We start from the raw sequence: 20,235 nt of genomic DNA, 5'->3' as shown, positions 1-20,235 counted from the left end.
AGGCCACTACCACGAAGGGTGGTATGCCTCCATGGTGCCACCAGTGTCGGGCCCAACGGCATGAGGCCAGTGAGACGATGATGGCAGCACGATGGTGGCGCGATGACAGAGCTAAAGAAAACGAAAATGCCATGAGGAAGGTGATGAGGAATACGCGAATAACCAAAACAAAATACAATAACAAACTATACATCGCAATCCAATCCACATGAACCTCGTCGATGGTCAAGGTGTACCTGGTGAGATAGAACGGAATGAAGCAGAAGATTGCAAAAAAGAAAAGAAAGGAGACAGAATGGGGAAAGGAAGAAAAGAGAGGAAAACGTGAGAATGAGGGAATGAGGGATTACTTGGTGATCCCTCTCTCTTCTTTGACGACATTACCAAATGGCGTGACGTGATTGACCCGATTTCTATCATTGGGATCCATGCCATCCTTTCTATTTTATGTGTTGTGTTCCTTCCTCTTGACCTAATGGGCTCTCCTTAAGAGCCTAATAGGTCACACAGTTTATCTTTTTTGTATTATTTTATGTTTTTCTTTATGTTTTCTCTTTTTTTATATATGATATGAGAAATTGGAAAGAGGGGTGGTCATGCCCATGCTTGCCCCGATATATCTGTCACTGCAAAGGATGGTGCCGCATGGGCATAAATAACTGAATGAGAGTATGATAGTGTACAATTTCAATGAAATCAATCACACGTTCATGTTTCACCAAAAAAAAAGTTACACATTTGTGTATCATCAATATAATCGTCTTTATTATATTGGTTATAGAGTTGTTTAATTTCATTCTTGTGTGTGATCATGTGCAATAAATTTCAATGGAACCAACTGTGCATGCTATATCATTAGCTGTTATAATTATATTGGTCATGAGATTGTTTAATTTTATTTTTACTTAATGTCGACTAGGCATATTTTTTTATGGGATATTTATTCAGACTCCAATTTGTGTTTATTATGTATTCATTAATTCTCATTATTGATTTTCTTCTATACATTTTTCTTCTTCTTAAGATTCTCTTTTTTACATTAAAGTAAAACTGAAGGTTCACTTGAGTTGCGACATTGTGTTCAATGGAAGAGAAAATGATAATGCATTATCGTAGCTCTTATAGGATTTCGCTAGTAGGGTAGGGAGATTTCTTATTCTCACTTTGTTTGGCACATCGAGAACATGGTTGCTACCTCTCCGAATTCTCTAAGTATGTTTTGAACTATTGAAAATGACACAATATAGTATACGATGGATGCAACTTTGCATTCATTAATTTTCCAGTGGTAACAAATTCAGATGACTAGCTCATAGTTACATAACAGTGCTAATTAATACATTTGTTAACTTCATTTTTTTCTTTCACTATTTGAATACTTCTATTATTGAAGGGGATTTAATGATGGATGACAATAAAAAATGCATCAAGGAAGAATTCAATTGAACTGAATGCTCTTGGCTACATGATTGTGCCCCAGTCAACGTCAGTACAACCATACATTGATTGAACATCCACTTCTCAAAAACAAGAATTTTGAATGAATTAATTCCCAAGAAAGTGAATCCTCAAGGCTTTTGGATATTTCCTTGATAGGTTGCTTGTATAAGGTAATCTCAAAATTGTTAGCTACAAGGCTAAAAAAAGTGTTAGGAAAGGTTATTGATGAAAGGCAATGTGCTTTTATGGGAAGAAGGAATTTGCTTGATGGGGTTCTCGTTGCAAATGAAGTGGTGAATGATGTAAGGAGGAGGAAAAAAGATTGTTTGTTATTTAAAGTTGATTGTGAAAAAGCATATGACTCGACTAATTGAGAGTTTTTATATTATATGATGAAGAGGTTGGGTTTTTGTGAGAAATAGATTGGGTGGATTATATGAGGAGTTGAATTCGCATCAATATCCATCCTTGTGAATGGTAGTTCGAGTGAAGAATTTAATATTCAAAGGGGACTTAGGCAAGAGGATCTCATAGCACCATTCTTGTTCTTGATGGTGGCAAAGGGTTGAGTCGATTGATGAGACAAGCTTGTAGAAGCAATCTTTTTCAAGGGTACTTGGTGGGTAAGGAAGAGGTGGGAGTTTCTCTCTTACAATTTGTGGATGATACTTTATTCTTTGCAAGAGATTCTATCCATAATGTCATGTGCCTAAAATCAATCCTTAGATGTTTTGAACTAACATTCAGTTCAAGGCAAATTTTTTCAAAAGTAGCTTGAGAGGCTTTGGGGGGGAGGAGGAATGTTTGAGTAGATACGCCGAGATCTTAATTGTAGATTGATGGAAGTGCCCTTCAAATATCTAGGTGTCCCAATTAGAGCTAACCCACAAAAAGAATCTATGTGAGAGCTTATCATTGAAAAATTTAGAAGCAAGTTGACCATGTGAAAGCAAAAGTCACTTTCTATAGGTGGTTAAGTTACTCTCATTAATTCAGGTTTCTCCTCTCTTCCTCTTTTTTTAAAATTTCATCTTGTGTTTTAAAAAAATATTAAAGCTTCGACGAAATTTCTTCGGGGGGGGGGGGGGGGGAGGGGATGAGGAAAGGAGAGGGATAGTTTGGGTAGGGTGGGAGGAGGTTTTGTTTGCCCAAAGCACTAGGTGTGGTTTGGGAATAAAAAATATTAGGAACTTTAACCTTGTCTGGGCAAATGGAGGTGGAGGACTAGGTGTCAAAATGAGCTTTTGAATAAAGTTTTTTGCTCAAAGTATGGCGAGGATGATATGATACATTTCAAGGTTATATCATCAAAGGATTTGGTATGGTGGAGGGATAATTTGGATGTTTATGGGGATGGTGTTTGTGAGGGGTGGTTTAATAAAAAAATATGTAATGGAAGCTGGGTAATGGGTTGAGTATTAGGCTTTGGAAACAAACATGGGTCGGGGATGAGTGTTTAGTATAAAAGGGTGTTCCTTAACTCACACCAACAAAATTCTTTAATTGGGGAGATATCTTAGTTGGAGAAGACAATGGTTTCAATGGAAAACTCCTATTGTGAATAATTTTTTGGAGGAGTTGGAACGAGTTAACATAACAGCGGATGCTCAAGATTGTTTGTTATGGAAAAAATGGATCAATAGGGCTTTACTCGGTTAAGGAAGCATACAACTTCTTAACCGTATCCAACAACTCTTTTGATGCTTTTTTCCATGGATGTCTTTGGGCTTTGTACATTCCCCATCATGTAGTTGTGTTTGTGTGGCGACTATCCAAAAATAGGTTGCCTACTTGAGACAACCTTGGTCGCAGGAATATCATCGTGCAAGATACTACATGCCCAATGTGTATGGCTTTGGAGGAGGATGCTTCAAATTTGATCTTAATGTGTAAATTTGCTTTTAAAGTGTGGCGAAAATGTTACAATTGGCTTGGGACTCAATAGGTACAACACTGTGATCCTAAAGCACATTTCGTGATGCACACTTGTTTTTGGTTAGGGAAGAAGAAATATAATCTTTGGAGAGTGGTTTATTGCTCAACAGTTTGGATTATTTGGTGCCACTGGAATGGAATGGTTTTCAAGGGGGGAAAACTAGATTTTGATACTATAATTGAGCAAATTTGGTTAAGGTGTTGGTCATGGTTGAAGGCAAAGGTAAAAAATTTCTCATTCTCCTATTATGAGTGATATATGAATCCAAGCTATTGTATAACCAATATGATGTAATTATGAATTTATTTGAGTGGAGGAGTTCTCAGACTATGAGTTATTGATGTGTGTTGTAACACCCTTCATTAAAATAAAACCCCGAGAAACTAAAAAAAATATGATCTCAAAATTTATTACTCTAAAAATATCTCGTTATAATAAATAAAGTCAAATACATAAGATTTTACATAAATAAAAATATTATTCTAAATTAAGGGCATATAAAAATAATCAACGTTAAAAATATAACGTAATCAACCACATTTAGCATATTATTCTGAGTACTAACAAAGCTAAAAATGTATCTAAAGATAACTAAATCTTCAAGCCTCCTCAATTTCAGCAATTTTTTTTCTCGTGCTATGAAAATAATACTTTTAATGATATGATAATCTTAGTGAATAAAACAATCTTAGAGAGTTTATAAATGGTATTGTTCTTTATCAGTGTGGTAATCTAGAAAATCAGTCATAGTATTCGTAATGAATTGAAAATAAGATTTTGTGTGTATGTGTATATATATATATATATATATATATATATATATATATATATATATATATATATATATATATATATATATATATATATATACTCCAATAAAAATCATATTAAAATAAGCACAATTCATGACATTCTGAATAAATACAATATTTAAATAAATAATAACACCTCAACCCATTCAAATAAATATAACAAACAAAACTTAAACTCAATTTTTTGGTTCTCAAAATCATTGTGGATCTCAAATTATTCAAAAAGTATATGAGTTCATATTTTATACAATAACGTTTTACTATCTTTCTCATCATAGATGAAGGTATTTAGAATCTTTTTCCATCCAAGATAAATCTATCTATAATAATTTCATTCTCATTCCAATAAAGATATCTATCATATAATTTAAAATTATCAATTTATGATATGAACAATCATTATTCATGTCTACACACAAATATAAACAAATATCAATGTAACCATTCAAATACAAAACATAACACATTGAGAGTATATTCAATTTAAATTAACATTAACTAGTATATTATTATATTAGGCCAAAAGCATATATGTTTATGTTTTTTATGAGCAACACTTGATTTAAAGGAAAATGACTCCCATTCAGGTAAGTTTACAATTGAAAACTCCTTTAACAATTTTAATGGAATTGATATCAAGTAAATTTTCTTTCATCATTCTGAATAACTAGAAACACTCCTAATTCGTAATTCTCTTCCTGTTTATCAATCCGATACACGAATAAGAAACAATAAATGCATCAACATAATTTGTTAGAGTGCTAAAAAATATAAATATCACTACCACGACCCTTTGTTTAGTGAAAATAATTCGGTCATTGAAAATCATGCCTAATGATTTCTCGAAGAAGTCTACCAGAATAATCCAAATTTCATTGGTCCAAATTCTTTACATCAAGAATGCAAAACAGTTCCTTTTAAAAGCATAGGTTGTTTTAATCACCTCTTAAATTAAATAATTTGAGTTCTTAATTAATTTTAGTTCAACAATTTTTATTTTCTTTTCTTTGAGCAACCCATAATATCAAGAGAGATTATTTATTTGTGTGATTTAAAAGAAAAAAAAATTTCTATTCTCCTATAAATATGATACGTAATTTGAAATTTGTTTAATTAATATTTTTTTATCTCTTATTTTTATTATCTTTATTTATTGTTATTTAAAATATAACCGATGACCGTTTCTCTTTCGTTTTTGCTTTTTTTTTTTTAATTTTTTTATAATGTTTTACGTGAATATATTGTTCGCGTACAAGCATTTCAGAATTCGCTAAAGCCAATTTCTTTTTTTTTTTACTCCTATTATTATTATTATCTTTAACAAATCTAATATATTATTATATTATATTTTTCAAAAATTATAACAATGTAATATATTAAAATAATTTAATCTATTTTTTCTTTATTAAAATATATATGTAAATAATTTTTATTTAAATAATTATTGAATTGTTCACGTGCATGTGCCGCAGTGGGAAAGGGAGGGGACTGCATATTCACGAATTTTGTGATGCATACAGGGGACAGCACATTAATATAGGCATGTTACTGGTAGATGGTCTTAAATGGCTTGTAATAATTGCTGATAGTTGAAGTACCACTTTACCTATTATATTATTATCTGATGAAGTATTTATTTGCTGATAAAAAAAAAAAAGAATTTTGAACGCATAATTTATAATTTTCTCCTGCTAGTTTCATTCGTCGCGAAAGTGATGAATACAAAATTTGCTGAGTTTTTTTTTTTTTTTTAAAATCTAATGTTAAAATTAATTATTTATTATAATAATTTAATTTAAAGAAAATGAATAATAACGATGAAGATAACTCTGATCGTTTATCTCTCTCTCTCTCTCTCTCTCTCTATATTTATATATATTACAATTAAATGCAGGTCTCACAAGTGACTAGTGAAAGGTTTTCTGAACAATATGCTTAACACGTGCTTACTTCTGATGGGGAAATTCATATATTACGTACTATAAAACAATGCAATCTTTCAATTTGTGGAATATCACGAAATTGGCACAAAAAGAGGGATTGGTGTTGATTAGGGAAAAGAAGCTTGATCAACATCTTTACCCAGGTTACAATATCATAAAAGGAGATGGGTCTCAACGTGACGATACATGAGTACCATCATGTTTGCACGCGTGAAGCCTAATGACGGGAAAGATCAAATGAGTGATGGGATAGAGAAAGATAAAAAAGAAACGTTTAATTTGAAGACATGTTGATAAAAAAATGTGAGAAATGTTTCTAAATTAATCACAATATTGTACCAATATTTTTATGTTTATTTATTTCACTACTAGAACTTTTATCTATCAATATATAGAGTTGTTAGTCTTTGGTACAATAAAAAAATATTTATATTTAGAACCTTACGCAAATTGCTTATGTTAGTCAACAACGACTTTCTCCTAATGAATGGATATGTGGTTTTTATTTGTTAATGAACTTTCTTTCTTTCAAATTTTAATAGATTGTTGAGTGAAAAGAGGCTTCCAATTAAGCTACTAATAACATTCTTAATTAGCTAGCATTGACTTGATTACACATAATTTCTTTCATTTACGGAACATGAAAATTATTTTTATGAATATATTTGTGACAGTAAACCCTAATTAATCTTAAAAGAATGAATCATGTACGTTGGTAGTAAATAACAGTTGATATATATATATATATATATATATATATATATATATATATATATATATATATATATATATATATATGAAGTTACACTGTCATATATATATAATTGGGTGTCAATGCAAAAATTTTTACACTGTCATATATTATTTTCTTTGTAAAAATTACCAAAACAATTATGGTTAAAAAAAAATGTGGTCGCACGGTTCGGTTTATATGAATAAATAATCTTGTATAATTGAGATTGTTCGACGGCAGTCAATACATATATCATTGACTAACATCGAAAATACATGCATTATTAAGCAATAAATCGATTACAAATCCATCTCTATCTGTCTTCTAATTATTTGTACATCAGTGGAAGGAATCCAACTCTTGTTGGTGTCATTGACTAGCATTGATTAATTGATGGTACTTTCATGTTAGTATATTTTAAATTAATTTTATATGTTACATAATAAATAATAAATCCTACTTTTTTAATGATTTTATACAAATATGTACTCTTAGTATAAATATTCATCAATAAAAAAGGTCATTATCAGAAAAAAAAAAAACAAAAACAAAGAGACGATGGTGCAAGTTAATATACTTTCAACTGGTTAAATGCAGGACAAGTTTTTATTGCATTTCCAAAACAATAAGTCAAACACAATATAACCAGTTGGAACAAAAACATTGAGCTTGCAAGCGACTTACTGCTTGCTTACTTTTGAGAAACCATCTTGTAATTGCATTTTCTAACTGTTTTTATAAATAACTACAAAAATATCATCGTGTTTTTTTTTTATCATTTTTATTTTAATATACTTATGTAAAAAATAAAGAAAATAAATTTCTTAAATTAATTAATTATTTTCTATATAAATATTTAAACATAAAAAATAGTATAATATTTTTATAATTATTTGAAAAACAAGAAGTAATGAAAGAATGTGTTCTGAAACTTAATGGAGATTTAATGTCACTGTAATATAGCATATTATTAACTGTATTATTATTTTTATAAGAAACCATATTATTATTATTATTATTATTATTATTATTATTATTATTATTATTATTATTATTAATTTTTTTCCTAACCAAAAACTCAGCTTTGTTGACAAAAATCAGAAAGACGGTGTTTGGGACAAGTTATCTAACTTTTTTTGTTATATAATGATCGCACTCATCACGTTTAAAGTTATGACGTCATGCATTCTACTCTAACTTAAAACACAAATAAAAGGAAATATCATCAAACCTCGTAGCTCCAAATCATAAAATAATTTTATTAAGCTCTTACATCGTAATTAAATTTTCAATTACCAGATCAACCAAGATTTTTATAGGTTATAAACTCTTTCTTATTTGACTTCATAATACAAGTGCATATTGAAGATTCAGAACTCAAAAGTCAAAACTACTTGTTATTGCTTACCACATAGAAAGTAATAAGTTACTACTTAATTACTACCTAGCTACATGCACCTCATGACTTTAAGCAATTGCATTACCTAATGCAATTTTCGTTTATTTAACATTTGATTTTTTTTTTATTAAAAAAAACATTTTGGTTTTCCATTTTCTTCCCATGGAGTACCATTTGTTGAACCTCTGAACCTAAAACCACTAAGTCTGTACTTAAGTGCACATTAAATTTTTTATTTAATAATTTTTGGTTTAAAAGTGAATTTTAATTAAAATAATAATAGAGTCAAATATATTTTTAATTTATATATAAAATGACCAAACTTTGATTTTGATTCTTATAATTTTTATTTATTTTAATCCCTAAAAACATGAAATCATTGCTTTTTGCAATTGGTCCCTTTTATACTTGTTAACTGCATATATGTTTGATGAAAGGCTACGAGATCACCCAAAGTGAAAACCACTCATTCCTATTTTATAGGAACTAAAATTAAACTTCACTCATTTTACAAAAACTAAAAATAGTGATTTCAAATTTAAAATGATAAAAAATAAATAATTTTTTAAAGGGACCAAAATCAAAACTCAAACGTCACTTATTTTATAACAACTAAATATATATTTAAGCTAATAATTTATAGTATTTACATTACATATGTATAAATAATTTCAATGGTTATAATGGAAAAGCAATTCTGACCACATACGCGAACCAAACTTTTTTATATATATGGAGTGAAATAAAAAACAACTCAAATTATCAATAAAATTTAACATATATAGTTGGTTAATAATTATATGCTTTAAGCATACTGACAAATATTCGATATATTTTTTTTATCGTCTATGAGAAAAAGACTTTATTAAAAGAAATAAAACTCACATCGTCAACCTTTAATTAATTTCCTTCTTCCACAAGCTTTACCTCAAAGAAGGAAAGATAAGGGAGCCTATAAAAAAATCTGATTAGAAATCCATTAGAGTTAAACTAAAATTATCAAATTAATTATCTTCATGCTTAAAAATATTAAATTATCTAGTATAAAAGATTGAAAAATCATTTCAAACCTCTCTTTCTTTTTCATTGTATTTTTTGGATTATTTTTTCTTTAATTTGCAATCTTCGAATGATTATATAACGATTTTTCAACTATCTATTTTCCATAATTTTTCATTTTCTAAAAAAAAAAACCAAATTACAGCCTTAAAAATCTAATCCAATGGCGTCCTTCAATAGGAGCCTCTGAAAATCCTATCCTGCACAGGCTTCTATTGGCCTGATTACGGAGGAAGAAATTGAAAACAACTTGTGAGTATACATTAAAATCGAAAACAACTTGTGATTATACATAAAAATAAAATCATGCTCTGAACTTTCGTTGTTTGAAGGTAGCTTTTAGTAGTGGACAAAAACTAATTAATCCTAATCCCAGTTAGTTAATATGTCATTCTCAGACTTTTAGTGGTCAAAAACCAATCCTAATCCCAGTTAGCTAATATGTCATTCTCAGCTAGCCAGCACCTCACTCAAGTCAACCAAGACTTTATAGTATAGACACCATACCATAGTCCACATTTTATTATATAAACAAATAGGTGCCAATCTCTCAAGCACAAGACAAACAGCAATACATGCACACCGGTCCCTTTGAGTTTGTTTCCAATTATTGCAAGAGCAAGAAGTGGCCTTTTCCTTACCTTCAATTAAGCAAACATGAAGGTATGATCCGTTAACTTAAATACGCTAATTAACCAATAATGGTTTCAGTTTTGTTTTTCGGTCCCTTCTTTTGTTTTTGGTCATTTCTCATGATGCTATATATACATAATTAACATGCATGTCTAACAATACAGCAAAAAATAGTTATCAAGCTGCAAATGGACTGCGACAAATGCAGAAACAAAGCCCTAAAAATTGCAGCAGAAGTACGAGGTGAACGTCACACGCCAATCCCTTTCACGCTTTATGTATCTGGACATACTTTAAACTCCTCTAATGCAAAAAAGTTGCTTAACTTAGAGGATAAATGATAAAACAGATATTATTAAATGACAAAACTTTGATATATATATATATATATATATATATATATATATATATATATATATATATATGAATATGATTTTAGGTAATTTTTTTTACCTTTGTCTAATTAGAATTAGAGTTTTATTTGGTAACTTAACAAAATTTTAATATAAACTTTTATTTTGTGCTTTACCTATGCAAAATTTAAATTCTAACCGGAGAAAATACACTAGTACTTAATTAGAAAAGTGCATTTCAGTTGGTTGTATACGAAGGAAAAAACTTAGAAGTAGTTTGTTATGTATTTTTGGTGTTGATTATAATTAAAATTTCATCTCAACAATCTATACTATAACTTTTAATACAAAGGTTTTTTTTTTCACGATTTAATGGAATAAAACTTCAATTCTAATTAAGGAACAACAATAAAAACACCTTAAAAAAACTTCAGCTAAGCTTTGCCCATATGTATAAATTATAAAATGTTAAAATCTCAGTAAACTGATTTTCTAATCAATGGAAAAATTAGAAAAAAATGACAAAAAATATAAATGATAATAATAATAATAATAATTAGTGACAATATGATTAAAAAAATAGTGAAATAGAAATATGGATATGAACAAGGTTTTTAAATTGTGGTAGCGGTCAAAATTTCATTGCGTTTCTTTATATTGCAAACGAACAATTTTGATTGTGAACACTAAAAATACCTTAAGTTCCGGCCAAACACTTGTTGTTGCTGTTTTTAAAAACCTTGATTATGAGTGTCAAGGGAGTGTTTAGGGTGTGCGTTGTTGTCCAAAAATCTGGGTTCAAATTCAATATATGCATCTCTTATTAACTTTTGTTAATTTGAGTCATGACCAAATCAAACCAAATTAATTACAGGTGTAACTACGGTGTCCCTGGAAGGGGACGACAATGATCGCGTGGCGGTGAGCGGTGTGAACGTGGACATGGTTTGCTTGGCCAACCAGCTGAAGAAGAAGTTCAGCTCCGTGACGATTCTCACCGTGGTAGACCTAGTTAAAGAGGAGGAGGCGAAGAAGAAGAAGGACGAGGAGGAGAAGAAGAAGAAGGAAGAGGCCGAGAAGAAGAGGAAGGAAGAGGAAGAAAGGTTGAAGAAGATGCTGCGTTCCGTTCTTTGCAAAAAGTGTAAAAGCTCCAGTTGCCATGGTAAGTGTGACACTGCATGCTGCACAAAGTGTGAAAGCATCCACTGTGGTGGAGACTGTTTCATCGTTTGTGTTAATTGTGATAGCCCCAAGTGTGAGGGTGACTGTAAGCCATGTATCAATTGCCTCAGCTCTAAGTGTGAGTGTGAGTGTGAGCCATGCCCTAAGCCTCCTTCACCCTGCCCTAAATGGTGCAACTGTCATAAATGCTATGTGCCCTATCAACAACCTTGTTATTACCCTTATCCTCCCCAAGTAGTATGCTATGATACATGCCCTGATTCTCCTTGCTCCATCATGTGATCCACCACCTGGTCTTGGTGTACAATTATCGCATGCATATTTGAATTTATGACCTCATATATACACTCCAAATCCTACCTCTTGGTCCACCTAGTGGTTCTATGAAATCACATGGTTTAATAATAAGATATTTGTATTTGATGATATGTTTGCAATACTGTCCCCTCTTTAATATCCCTCGGGGCACACAAGTACGTGCACCGCACTGTGTTAATTTGGTTAATTTGTTCATGTTTGTTTTGATTTCTTGTAAAATTTCGAGCTTGATTTCTCGTATTGTTGAGCGAGATCTCAGTTTGTATATCTTTCATCTACTTTCTGATATGTTATTAATAAAGAAATTTAATTAACTCCTTTCAATAATTCGTAGTGAATTATTTCTCACCAGTTGGCCATGCCTTGTGTTGGGGGGAATTGCATATACAACAAGAATTACGTCTTTTTTATTTTTATTTTTTCTTTTATTTTATTTTAATTTTGTTTTTTTTTTCTTTTGGGCAGGACATGTATGAGTAAGACTACTTCTTGGAGTATTATTGCAACATGCAATAATACCTTTCATACAATTGGATTATAAAACATTTGAACATTAATCAGTATATTCTCACGGAAGTGTGTGGATCGATCCTTTTTCTTATCTTTTGAGAATACTGATTTTAATAACTTAGGTCGTACACATATTATTGTTTGATAATTTAATCAGATAAATTTGGTTTGACGCTTAGAGTGTGTTTAGATAGAGAATTTTAATTGAGTAAAGTAATTTATTAAAGAATTTGAATGTCTGTAATTTAGAATTCATTGTTTGGATACTCTTTATGAAAAATTTAAAATTTTGGAATTTTAAAACAGAATTTTAAACAACTAAAAATCTGGAATTTCAATTTCCTTCTAAAAAGTGAGAAATTGAAATTCTCTTCTTACAATCTTTTTCAACAAACACCGTCTCGGTTCCTAAAATATCGATTGTGTGTGAGCATAGAGAAACACATGTAACTAGCACACTAATCATATCTTCTCTTTTTTTCATTCAATTTTTTCATCCTCATAATTTTAATTTTTTTTTATCCAAACACAAAATTTTGAAAATAAAAGAATTTCAATTGAAGTATTTGAAATTCTTAGAATTTAAAATTTCTTAAAATTTAAAATTTCTCCCTCCAAACATACTCTTAAAGTATTTCGTGATATGATAAATATTTATCCTGTACGCACATAAATAATTCATACATAGAGTACTTGTGTGTAAACATTGTGCTCACTGCTCATCCATAAAGTAGAAGCATTCAGTATATTTTCAAAATTAATTTGAAATCAGAAACTACAAAGACTCGTATATAAGAATAATTGAGCTACGTACAAGAAGAGAGAGAAAGAGAGAAAAACTAAAATACTTGGCTTGGCGGTTTGGCATATATATATATATATATATATATATATATATATATATATATATGGCTCTTACGTTTCATATGACAATTAAAATAATTCAGCACAAGATGCTCGGATACAAAGTTGAATTCTGAACCATTTTGCGCCTAGTATAACAAAAAGTGGCATACTACAATACGCAAACCGTTAAAATATTACGTGAAATTATTTTATAGCGTTATTCAAAGTTAGTCCATTTTGTCTCTTGATTTTTTATTTAATTAATTGTTACGATATTTAAAGGAAGTGTTGCGATCCAGTGTCAAGAGAAATGTTATAAAAGACTTTAAAAAAAGGAAGGTGTATGCCTACAATCATAGTTGTGAAATATGATTTAATTTGTCTAGTCAGTTGGATTCATCTGATCGGAATTTAATAATTTAATTGAACCGATTTTATCGGAATTTAATAATTTAATTGAACCGATTTTATTATTGGATCGATTATATAATTGATTAGAATGACTCGGTCAAACTCGATCAGTTAGATACTGGATCCCGATTGAATCAGTCCGATTGATCAGTTTTAGAAAAAAAATAGACTACTTCTATTACTCTATAATGTCGTTTTGATGTCTCATTATTATGAAATATTATTTTAAATTTTGAAGTATGAATGAACTTTTCTTATTCAAATAATATTAGTTATATACTTATATATAATAAACACATATATAATTTTAAAATTTTAATATATACTGGATTAAATCGGATCAATTATTGATTCACCACTTAGACCATTAACCCACTATTACTTCGGCCGGATCAATAATTATGTCGGATTTCACAACTATGTTTATAATACATGCATGAAGAGTTATTACTAGTGTGAAAATTAACTCCAAAAGATGAGATTAAGAATTTTTATATAGGAATGAGATTACATCAAGGTTTAACATTATGATCTTGTTTAATTTAGTCTTAAACGTGTTTATTAGCGACACAAAAAATTATTCCAAATTGCATACTTTTTATAAATGATACAGCTTTGATTAAGGAAACAACTACACAAATTGTTCACTTAAGTTAGAGTAATAAGACCAATTATATGTATATGCACTGTAGATTTGTAATTTTAGCAAAAGACAAGATGAATATGACGAGAGATGTCATATTGCAGATTTTTAAGTTTAAATCATTTTTCATCTCAAATTTATTCTAAACTTCTAACTATTTAAATTAGAAGAAAAAATTATTAAAAGACTAAAATATTCATCATCATAATAATGCATGGGATAAAATATTAATTAAATCTAGATAAAACTATAAAAATTAATTTAAAAAGCTTATGATTTTAGGAGCCACTTCAAGAGAGAGAGAGAGAGACATTAGTGGACCATACGCTTCCTTTGTCTCCCCACCTGTTCATTACGTTAGTTTTGTCCTTTAAAATGTCCCCCTAATGGAATTTTATTTGCAATCATTAATTGGCGTCAACTGTTTCGACCTTTTAGTTTAAAAGTCAACATTGAATATATGTTCATGCACGGATAATGTCGACTTGATGAGAAAACAATTGTGCATGATTAGCAAGGAATGAGAGAAACGTTACCCAAAATAAATTTATTGGTGGCATGGTTGTTTTCAGCCATTATTAATATAATTTGATAGCGTCATTTTCATGTAAACGAAATTGGTCACCGTCCGAGTGAAAACAGACATATATACCTTCTCATAATTTCTCCACAAGAAAAAGTTATCTGTTAATTTTTCATTATTTTTATTTATTCCTCTATTTCAAAATTTAAGACATGATATTAATTATTATATTTTAAATAATATTTTCGTTTATCTAATTTTTAAATATTTTACATATTTATCATAGATAAGAGAAAAATGAATGCGGTAGTTATATTATAAATTATAAATAATTTAATATAAATAAAAATATGAATTATATTTTTTTTTTAATTTTCTAAATAAATAGATTGAGATGGACAAGAATAACTGTTTTATTCCATAACTCATGTATGATTGTGATTTTGTAAGCATGTGTTCCCAAAACTTCATGTTTCTAGAACAAAAAATGGTACATCCTGCGAAGGCGTCATAATGATTATATTTGACTTTACTCCTGAGAGGTTTTTCGATTTAGAGTTTTGGCTTAAATTTTATGGTAACTTTTATTTTAAGGATTTGATTGGTTTAGGGGAAAATAGTGATGAAATAAAGGAGAATAAAATGAGTAGAATAAGAACAACAAAAGGATCTATATATTTTCTTGTGTTTTCAATTTGTTATCCATTTTCAAAGACTTGTACAAGAAACATTAAAACCATTTTTTTTTGGTTTATTTGTCTATCTCTTATACAGATTTTTGGAAACAAAAAAAACACATTAAAAATAACTTTTTTTTGTTTTCTTTGTTTATTGTACAAAACTAAGTGTTAGGCGTTATCTTTTTTAGAACAAGGAGGATATATATGGGTTGGTAATGGGTTTAATGATAATATTGGAGCATTTTCTGAATTAGCACTAACATTGCCTCCTTGTGAGAAGGAGGGTACATGTAAAGTTTAACATTGATTAATTACAAGGGTGTTTTGAAGAAAGGGAATATGGTGATTGTGAGATTGGAGGGGAGGAAGACCATAGGTTTGAGCAAATACGTGAGGGTACTTAGTCAAACGGGTTTGAATAAAACGTGGAAGCTAGGTTGGTCATTTCTAAATTGTAAAAAGGATAGAAGATGGTGACAATTTAGTGAGGTTGGGGCAGAAGAGTGGTTGGTAAGAAAGGATGTATAGAGAGGCAATGGTGTTGGTATGGACCAGTTGATGAAACTAGTGAAGGGTGGAGGTTGAAAGTGAAAGTAGGGGTGCAAGGGTAAGGTCAATGGTGTGGTTGGAAATGGTAAATGAAAAGCAAAGAATGGAAAATCTACTTGAATCACGCCCAAAGGAGCGGAGCCAATTGAGACCTAAGATGACACATGCATGTGCCTTCAATGGGGATGAAATAAAAAAAGGGACGCTAAAATTGTGGTCTTGAAAAGGTGCGGTTAAAGTGTCTTGTTGTTAATCCACCAAAAGAAATAAGAAACGACTCGTGGAGTATTTCTAGTTCAAAAGAAATTTCTCATCACAATTTGTAACAAAACCCATGGACCTTGCAATATTGACGTTACGTTGTTGTTAAACATTTAATAGGGAGTTGGATGGAAGAATTAAGCGGGTTAGGTGCGGCTTGGGGTCTAGGTAGTGCAATAATAGGGATAAAAATTAAGGTGTTGTAGGACAGAAAAATCTTGGTGGGTGTAGTTTGGAATCTTTTATTTTAGCTTCTACTAGTTTGGCAAGACCAATGGCTTTGGACACGATGTTAAGTTGAAATGGCAAGCTCCCTTTAGATATCAGGTGGAAGGTTAGATAAGAAAAAATTCAGTACGATGCCAAGGGATAGGCCTACCACCTAATTGCATTTTTTTTTTAAAATCTCTTGATAGTCTACAACGGAGCTCAAGTGACACAGTTTAAAAAGCCCAGGTTGATGATTGGTATATGATAATGGGCTAAAATAAAGTTTGAGTGCACGAGTGAAGGAGGATTGATTTGAGAGTTGGTGGTTCTAAAACATCTACATGAACTAGCTCAAGGCTTCGCCTTTCATGTAGGAAATAACCTAGTAGAGGCATTGGTTTAAGGGCACTTGGTAGACAGTAGAAAATTATTACGCCTGAAAAAGTTAGTCCAATGGGGTTCGTTCCCTTAAAAAAGAATAACTGAATCTTAGACAACCTGGAAGAATGAGGAGGTTGTGGGGTGAATGATGGGTCAAAGAATGGTGGGAAAATGTGAAGTAACCACACGGGGAATATGATTAAAAAAAAAACAAACTAGAGGGGGTAATGTTTGTGATGCAGTGTTGAAAAGAGGCAGCGGAAGATAAACAATGGAAAAAAGATTGTGGAGGTGGGCGGGGAATAGGTTGGAACACGGGTGTGGTAATGAATGTAGTAGGAACGAGTGGAAGGGTGGACATATATATAAGTAGGAGTAAAATCGGGTTGGTATTGTGGTGCAACAAAAGCTAAAGAGGTTGTGATGAGGGCGAAAAAGATGTGGTTGGTTAATAGGAGGATGAGGCGTTCAATTAGTCCATGTAGCTAGGGTTGCATGAGGTTGGTGAAGGGCAGTGTGACATGCATCGAAGAATTGTTGAAGAACTATGTGGTGAGAATCTTGGATTAATTCCTAGGTATTCTCAAGTTGGGTTTGCATAATGTTAATCTTGTCAATGATGACTTTTATGACGACATTTATATCTTCGGCTAGCGGGTTGGGAGGCATGGAGAAGGGTCTATCAAAGCCCTAGTTTGATGGGCTATACTAAAGTTAGTGTAAAATTTATAAGAAAATTCCATTAAACTTTTAATAATATTACATTTGACATAGATAAAATATAATGCTATTTAGCTAAAACTTGACCATGTACGTGTCACGAATTGCCCCCTTATCAATAAAACTATTGACTCAAATGGTACAGGACAGGAAAATTTCATTAAACTTTTGATTCCATTACATTTAGTGTAGACTAGATATAAAGTTATTTAGCAAATATTGTGACCCTTGCTATACAATTGTCACAAATCCAGTTATTTTTACGAAAGGTAAATAACAATAAGGAAAAAGCATATATAATGCCTACCTGCATGTAGTGGGTCATCTAATTAGATTTTTTTGCGACTCTTTTAAATCTTTTCAAGCCTACCTCTCCAGTGAAGGAATTGGACCTCGTAACATTGTGGATTGCAACGACCATTTTAATAAATTCAACAAAGCGTTGCAAAATTGAAATCAATATCAATTTTCATCTTCTTTGATTTCTCTCCATTAATACAAAAGGTTTAAGTTAGCCTACGCATTAGATCATTTAATAATGGTCTTATATGTAATTGGGCTTGAATGACTTAAAGTACAATTAAGTTTCAGGTTTGGGAGTGAAAATTATTGCATGGTTGAATGAGGCACTACTAAGAAAGTAGCACTGGTCTCTTTTTCATGAGAAAAATTTCTTGTGGAAAGAGGTGTTAGTTACTAAATATAACGGGTGGAGGGGGCTATAGCTTGTGAGGAAGAGGGTAGAGACCATTCTATTTGGTGGGGGGGCCTTAGAAGTGTATGAGGAGCAGATAGCAATGTCAAGTGGTTTGAAAAATACTTGGAGTGGAGGACTGGGAGGGGAGAAAATTTCAAAATTTTTTTTGGTAGATCCTTGGCTTGAGGATACACCTCTATACCTAACCTTTCCTAGGCTTTTTCTTCTTTCCAACTGAAAAGATTGTACTATTTTTTAAATGGGGGCAACGGGAGGAAAATGGTTGGAATTGGGCCATTAGGTGGAGACGGAGGTGCTTCCAATATGAGCAAATAATGATACAAAATTTTATTGGAAAGCTATGTGGACATGAACCAAAACAAATTGGTTGTGATGTATGGAGCTGCTGGTCATTGGAGAATAATGGATCATACCCTATTAGATCAACGTATCATGGCATTTGTGGATTATTTCAGCTGGAACACACACCCATTCCTATCTTTAGGTTGATTTGGAAACTCAAGGTACCTCCTAAGGTCTCTTACTTCCTTTGGAGACTATTCCTATATAGATTGCCAACTAGAGACAACCTTTGAAAGAGGGGTGTCCTTAGTGAAAGAGTGGAGTTAAAATGTCCTTGGTATGAAGAAACAATAGAAACAATGAGTCACATAGTGTTAAATTGTCCAATGATAAGCATTGTGTGGAGTAACTAGTATCATATGGAGGGCCTCTCTACTATTTTACCAGGAAAACTAGAACAACATCTTCAACAACACTTTCAGTTTAGAGGATCAATAATTGGAGAAGAGATTAGATTGGTTGTTTAGAGTGCTAGAGCATGGTCTATATGGGATGCCTGTAACCAAACAATTTTTCAAGGACAAAATTTGGACACTAACAAAATAGAGCAACAATATTTGTTTTTGGCTTGGTCATGGCTTAAAAAGATGGTCAATCCAGAAACATTTTCTTTTGTCCGGCCTGTGGAGTGCCGACCCAGGTTTGTATTTAAAAGAATTGCTTGGACAAGGTTATGAGTGATAAAAGAACTTGATTTAACCGCAAAAGGCATGACCTGCATAGGGCGTGCATGAGCTCTCAATTGTGCATGGCAATATGACTTTAATTTAATTAATTTTTGGATCAAACTAGTCAAGTGAGTGGTTCATGAAAGGGGTTACATTTATTGATGTTAGACTCACTTTGGAGTACATTAATGTGAATTTAATATGGCTGGGGAAGTGCATGTTGGCATGTTGATTTCATGTCAGGAGTAAGGTGTCACCATGTATATAATGAAAGTGGTGGATGGCATAGGTGGGTTGATAGTGAAATTTATGAGCATATATCATTAATTCCAAGAAATTAACCAAAAATAGAATTCGTTTTATGTATCCTACTTGGGTCTGTATATAGGTACCATCTTGTACCTGAATTCATAATTTTATGTATGATTTTTTTTCCAAGAAAAAAGTTCCATCTTTGAATGTGCTAGTTATTATCATAGATGAATTTTGGAGACAAAAAGGACCTATGTATTTGTTCCTAGATTTTTTTTAAAAAAATTCTAACATCTTAGAGACAAAAACTTTTTCGTCTCCAAATCTCAATTTTATTTGTGATATCAAAATTTTATATTGTCATATCACTTTTAACTATTTAAATAAAGTCAAAGTCTCATGATTTATTTGTAATATATTTTTCTTAAGAGATTAAACAAATTACAAGAGGCGGACTATAAAACTTTGTCTCAACATATCCAGAGATGCCTAGATCTGCAACGAATGAGACTTTGTCTCTAAGTCTGTTCTGAATAACTTAGAGACGGGAAAAATTGCTTTTGGAGACGGAAAATTCTATATAAGATTTTTCTATTATTGAAATTGAAACTCTTACCATTAAATCGACTCTATTGGGTATTTGAATTTTTTTGCACAAAACAAATAGATGAATGAAAAGAAGTATTTAATTAAAGTTGAAAATTTAAAATGTA

General features: G+C 31.0%; 1 protein-coding gene across 3 annotated transcripts; it reads left to right on the top strand.

The window, feature by feature from the left end:
* Window positions 1-9,844: 9,844 nt before the first annotated feature.
* LOC114425752 (heavy metal-associated isoprenylated plant protein 16-like) lies at window positions 9,845-12,496 on the top strand. 3 transcript variants are annotated; one of them, XM_028392708.1, is made up of 4 exons: window positions 9,845-9,985; window positions 10,120-10,198; window positions 11,183-11,470; window positions 12,274-12,496. In XM_028392708.1, exons 1-4 carry the CDS (start codon window positions 9,980-9,982, stop codon window positions 12,282-12,284), a joined length of 384 nt encoding a protein of 127 aa, XP_028248509.1. In that variant the 5' UTR covers window positions 9,845-9,979; the 3' UTR covers window positions 12,285-12,496. The 3 variants fall into 3 exon arrangements, with proteins under 3 accessions (XP_028248509.1, XP_028248508.1, XP_028248507.1); XM_028392707.1 differs by lacking the exon at window positions 12,274-12,496 and having other exon boundaries at window positions 11,183-12,135; XM_028392706.1 differs by lacking the exons at window positions 10,120-10,198; window positions 12,274-12,496 and having other exon boundaries at window positions 9,860-9,985; window positions 11,183-12,135.
* The last annotated feature ends 7,739 nt before the right edge of the window (window positions 12,497-20,235 follow it).

Source organism: Glycine soja, chromosome 9 (genome assembly GCF_004193775.1).
Source record: "Glycine soja cultivar W05 chromosome 9, ASM419377v2, whole genome shotgun sequence".
Classification (NCBI taxonomy): domain Eukaryota; kingdom Viridiplantae; phylum Streptophyta; class Magnoliopsida; order Fabales; family Fabaceae; genus Glycine; species Glycine soja.
Note: the sequence above shows the minus strand (reverse complement) of the source record. Positions and strands in the feature narration are given on the sequence as shown.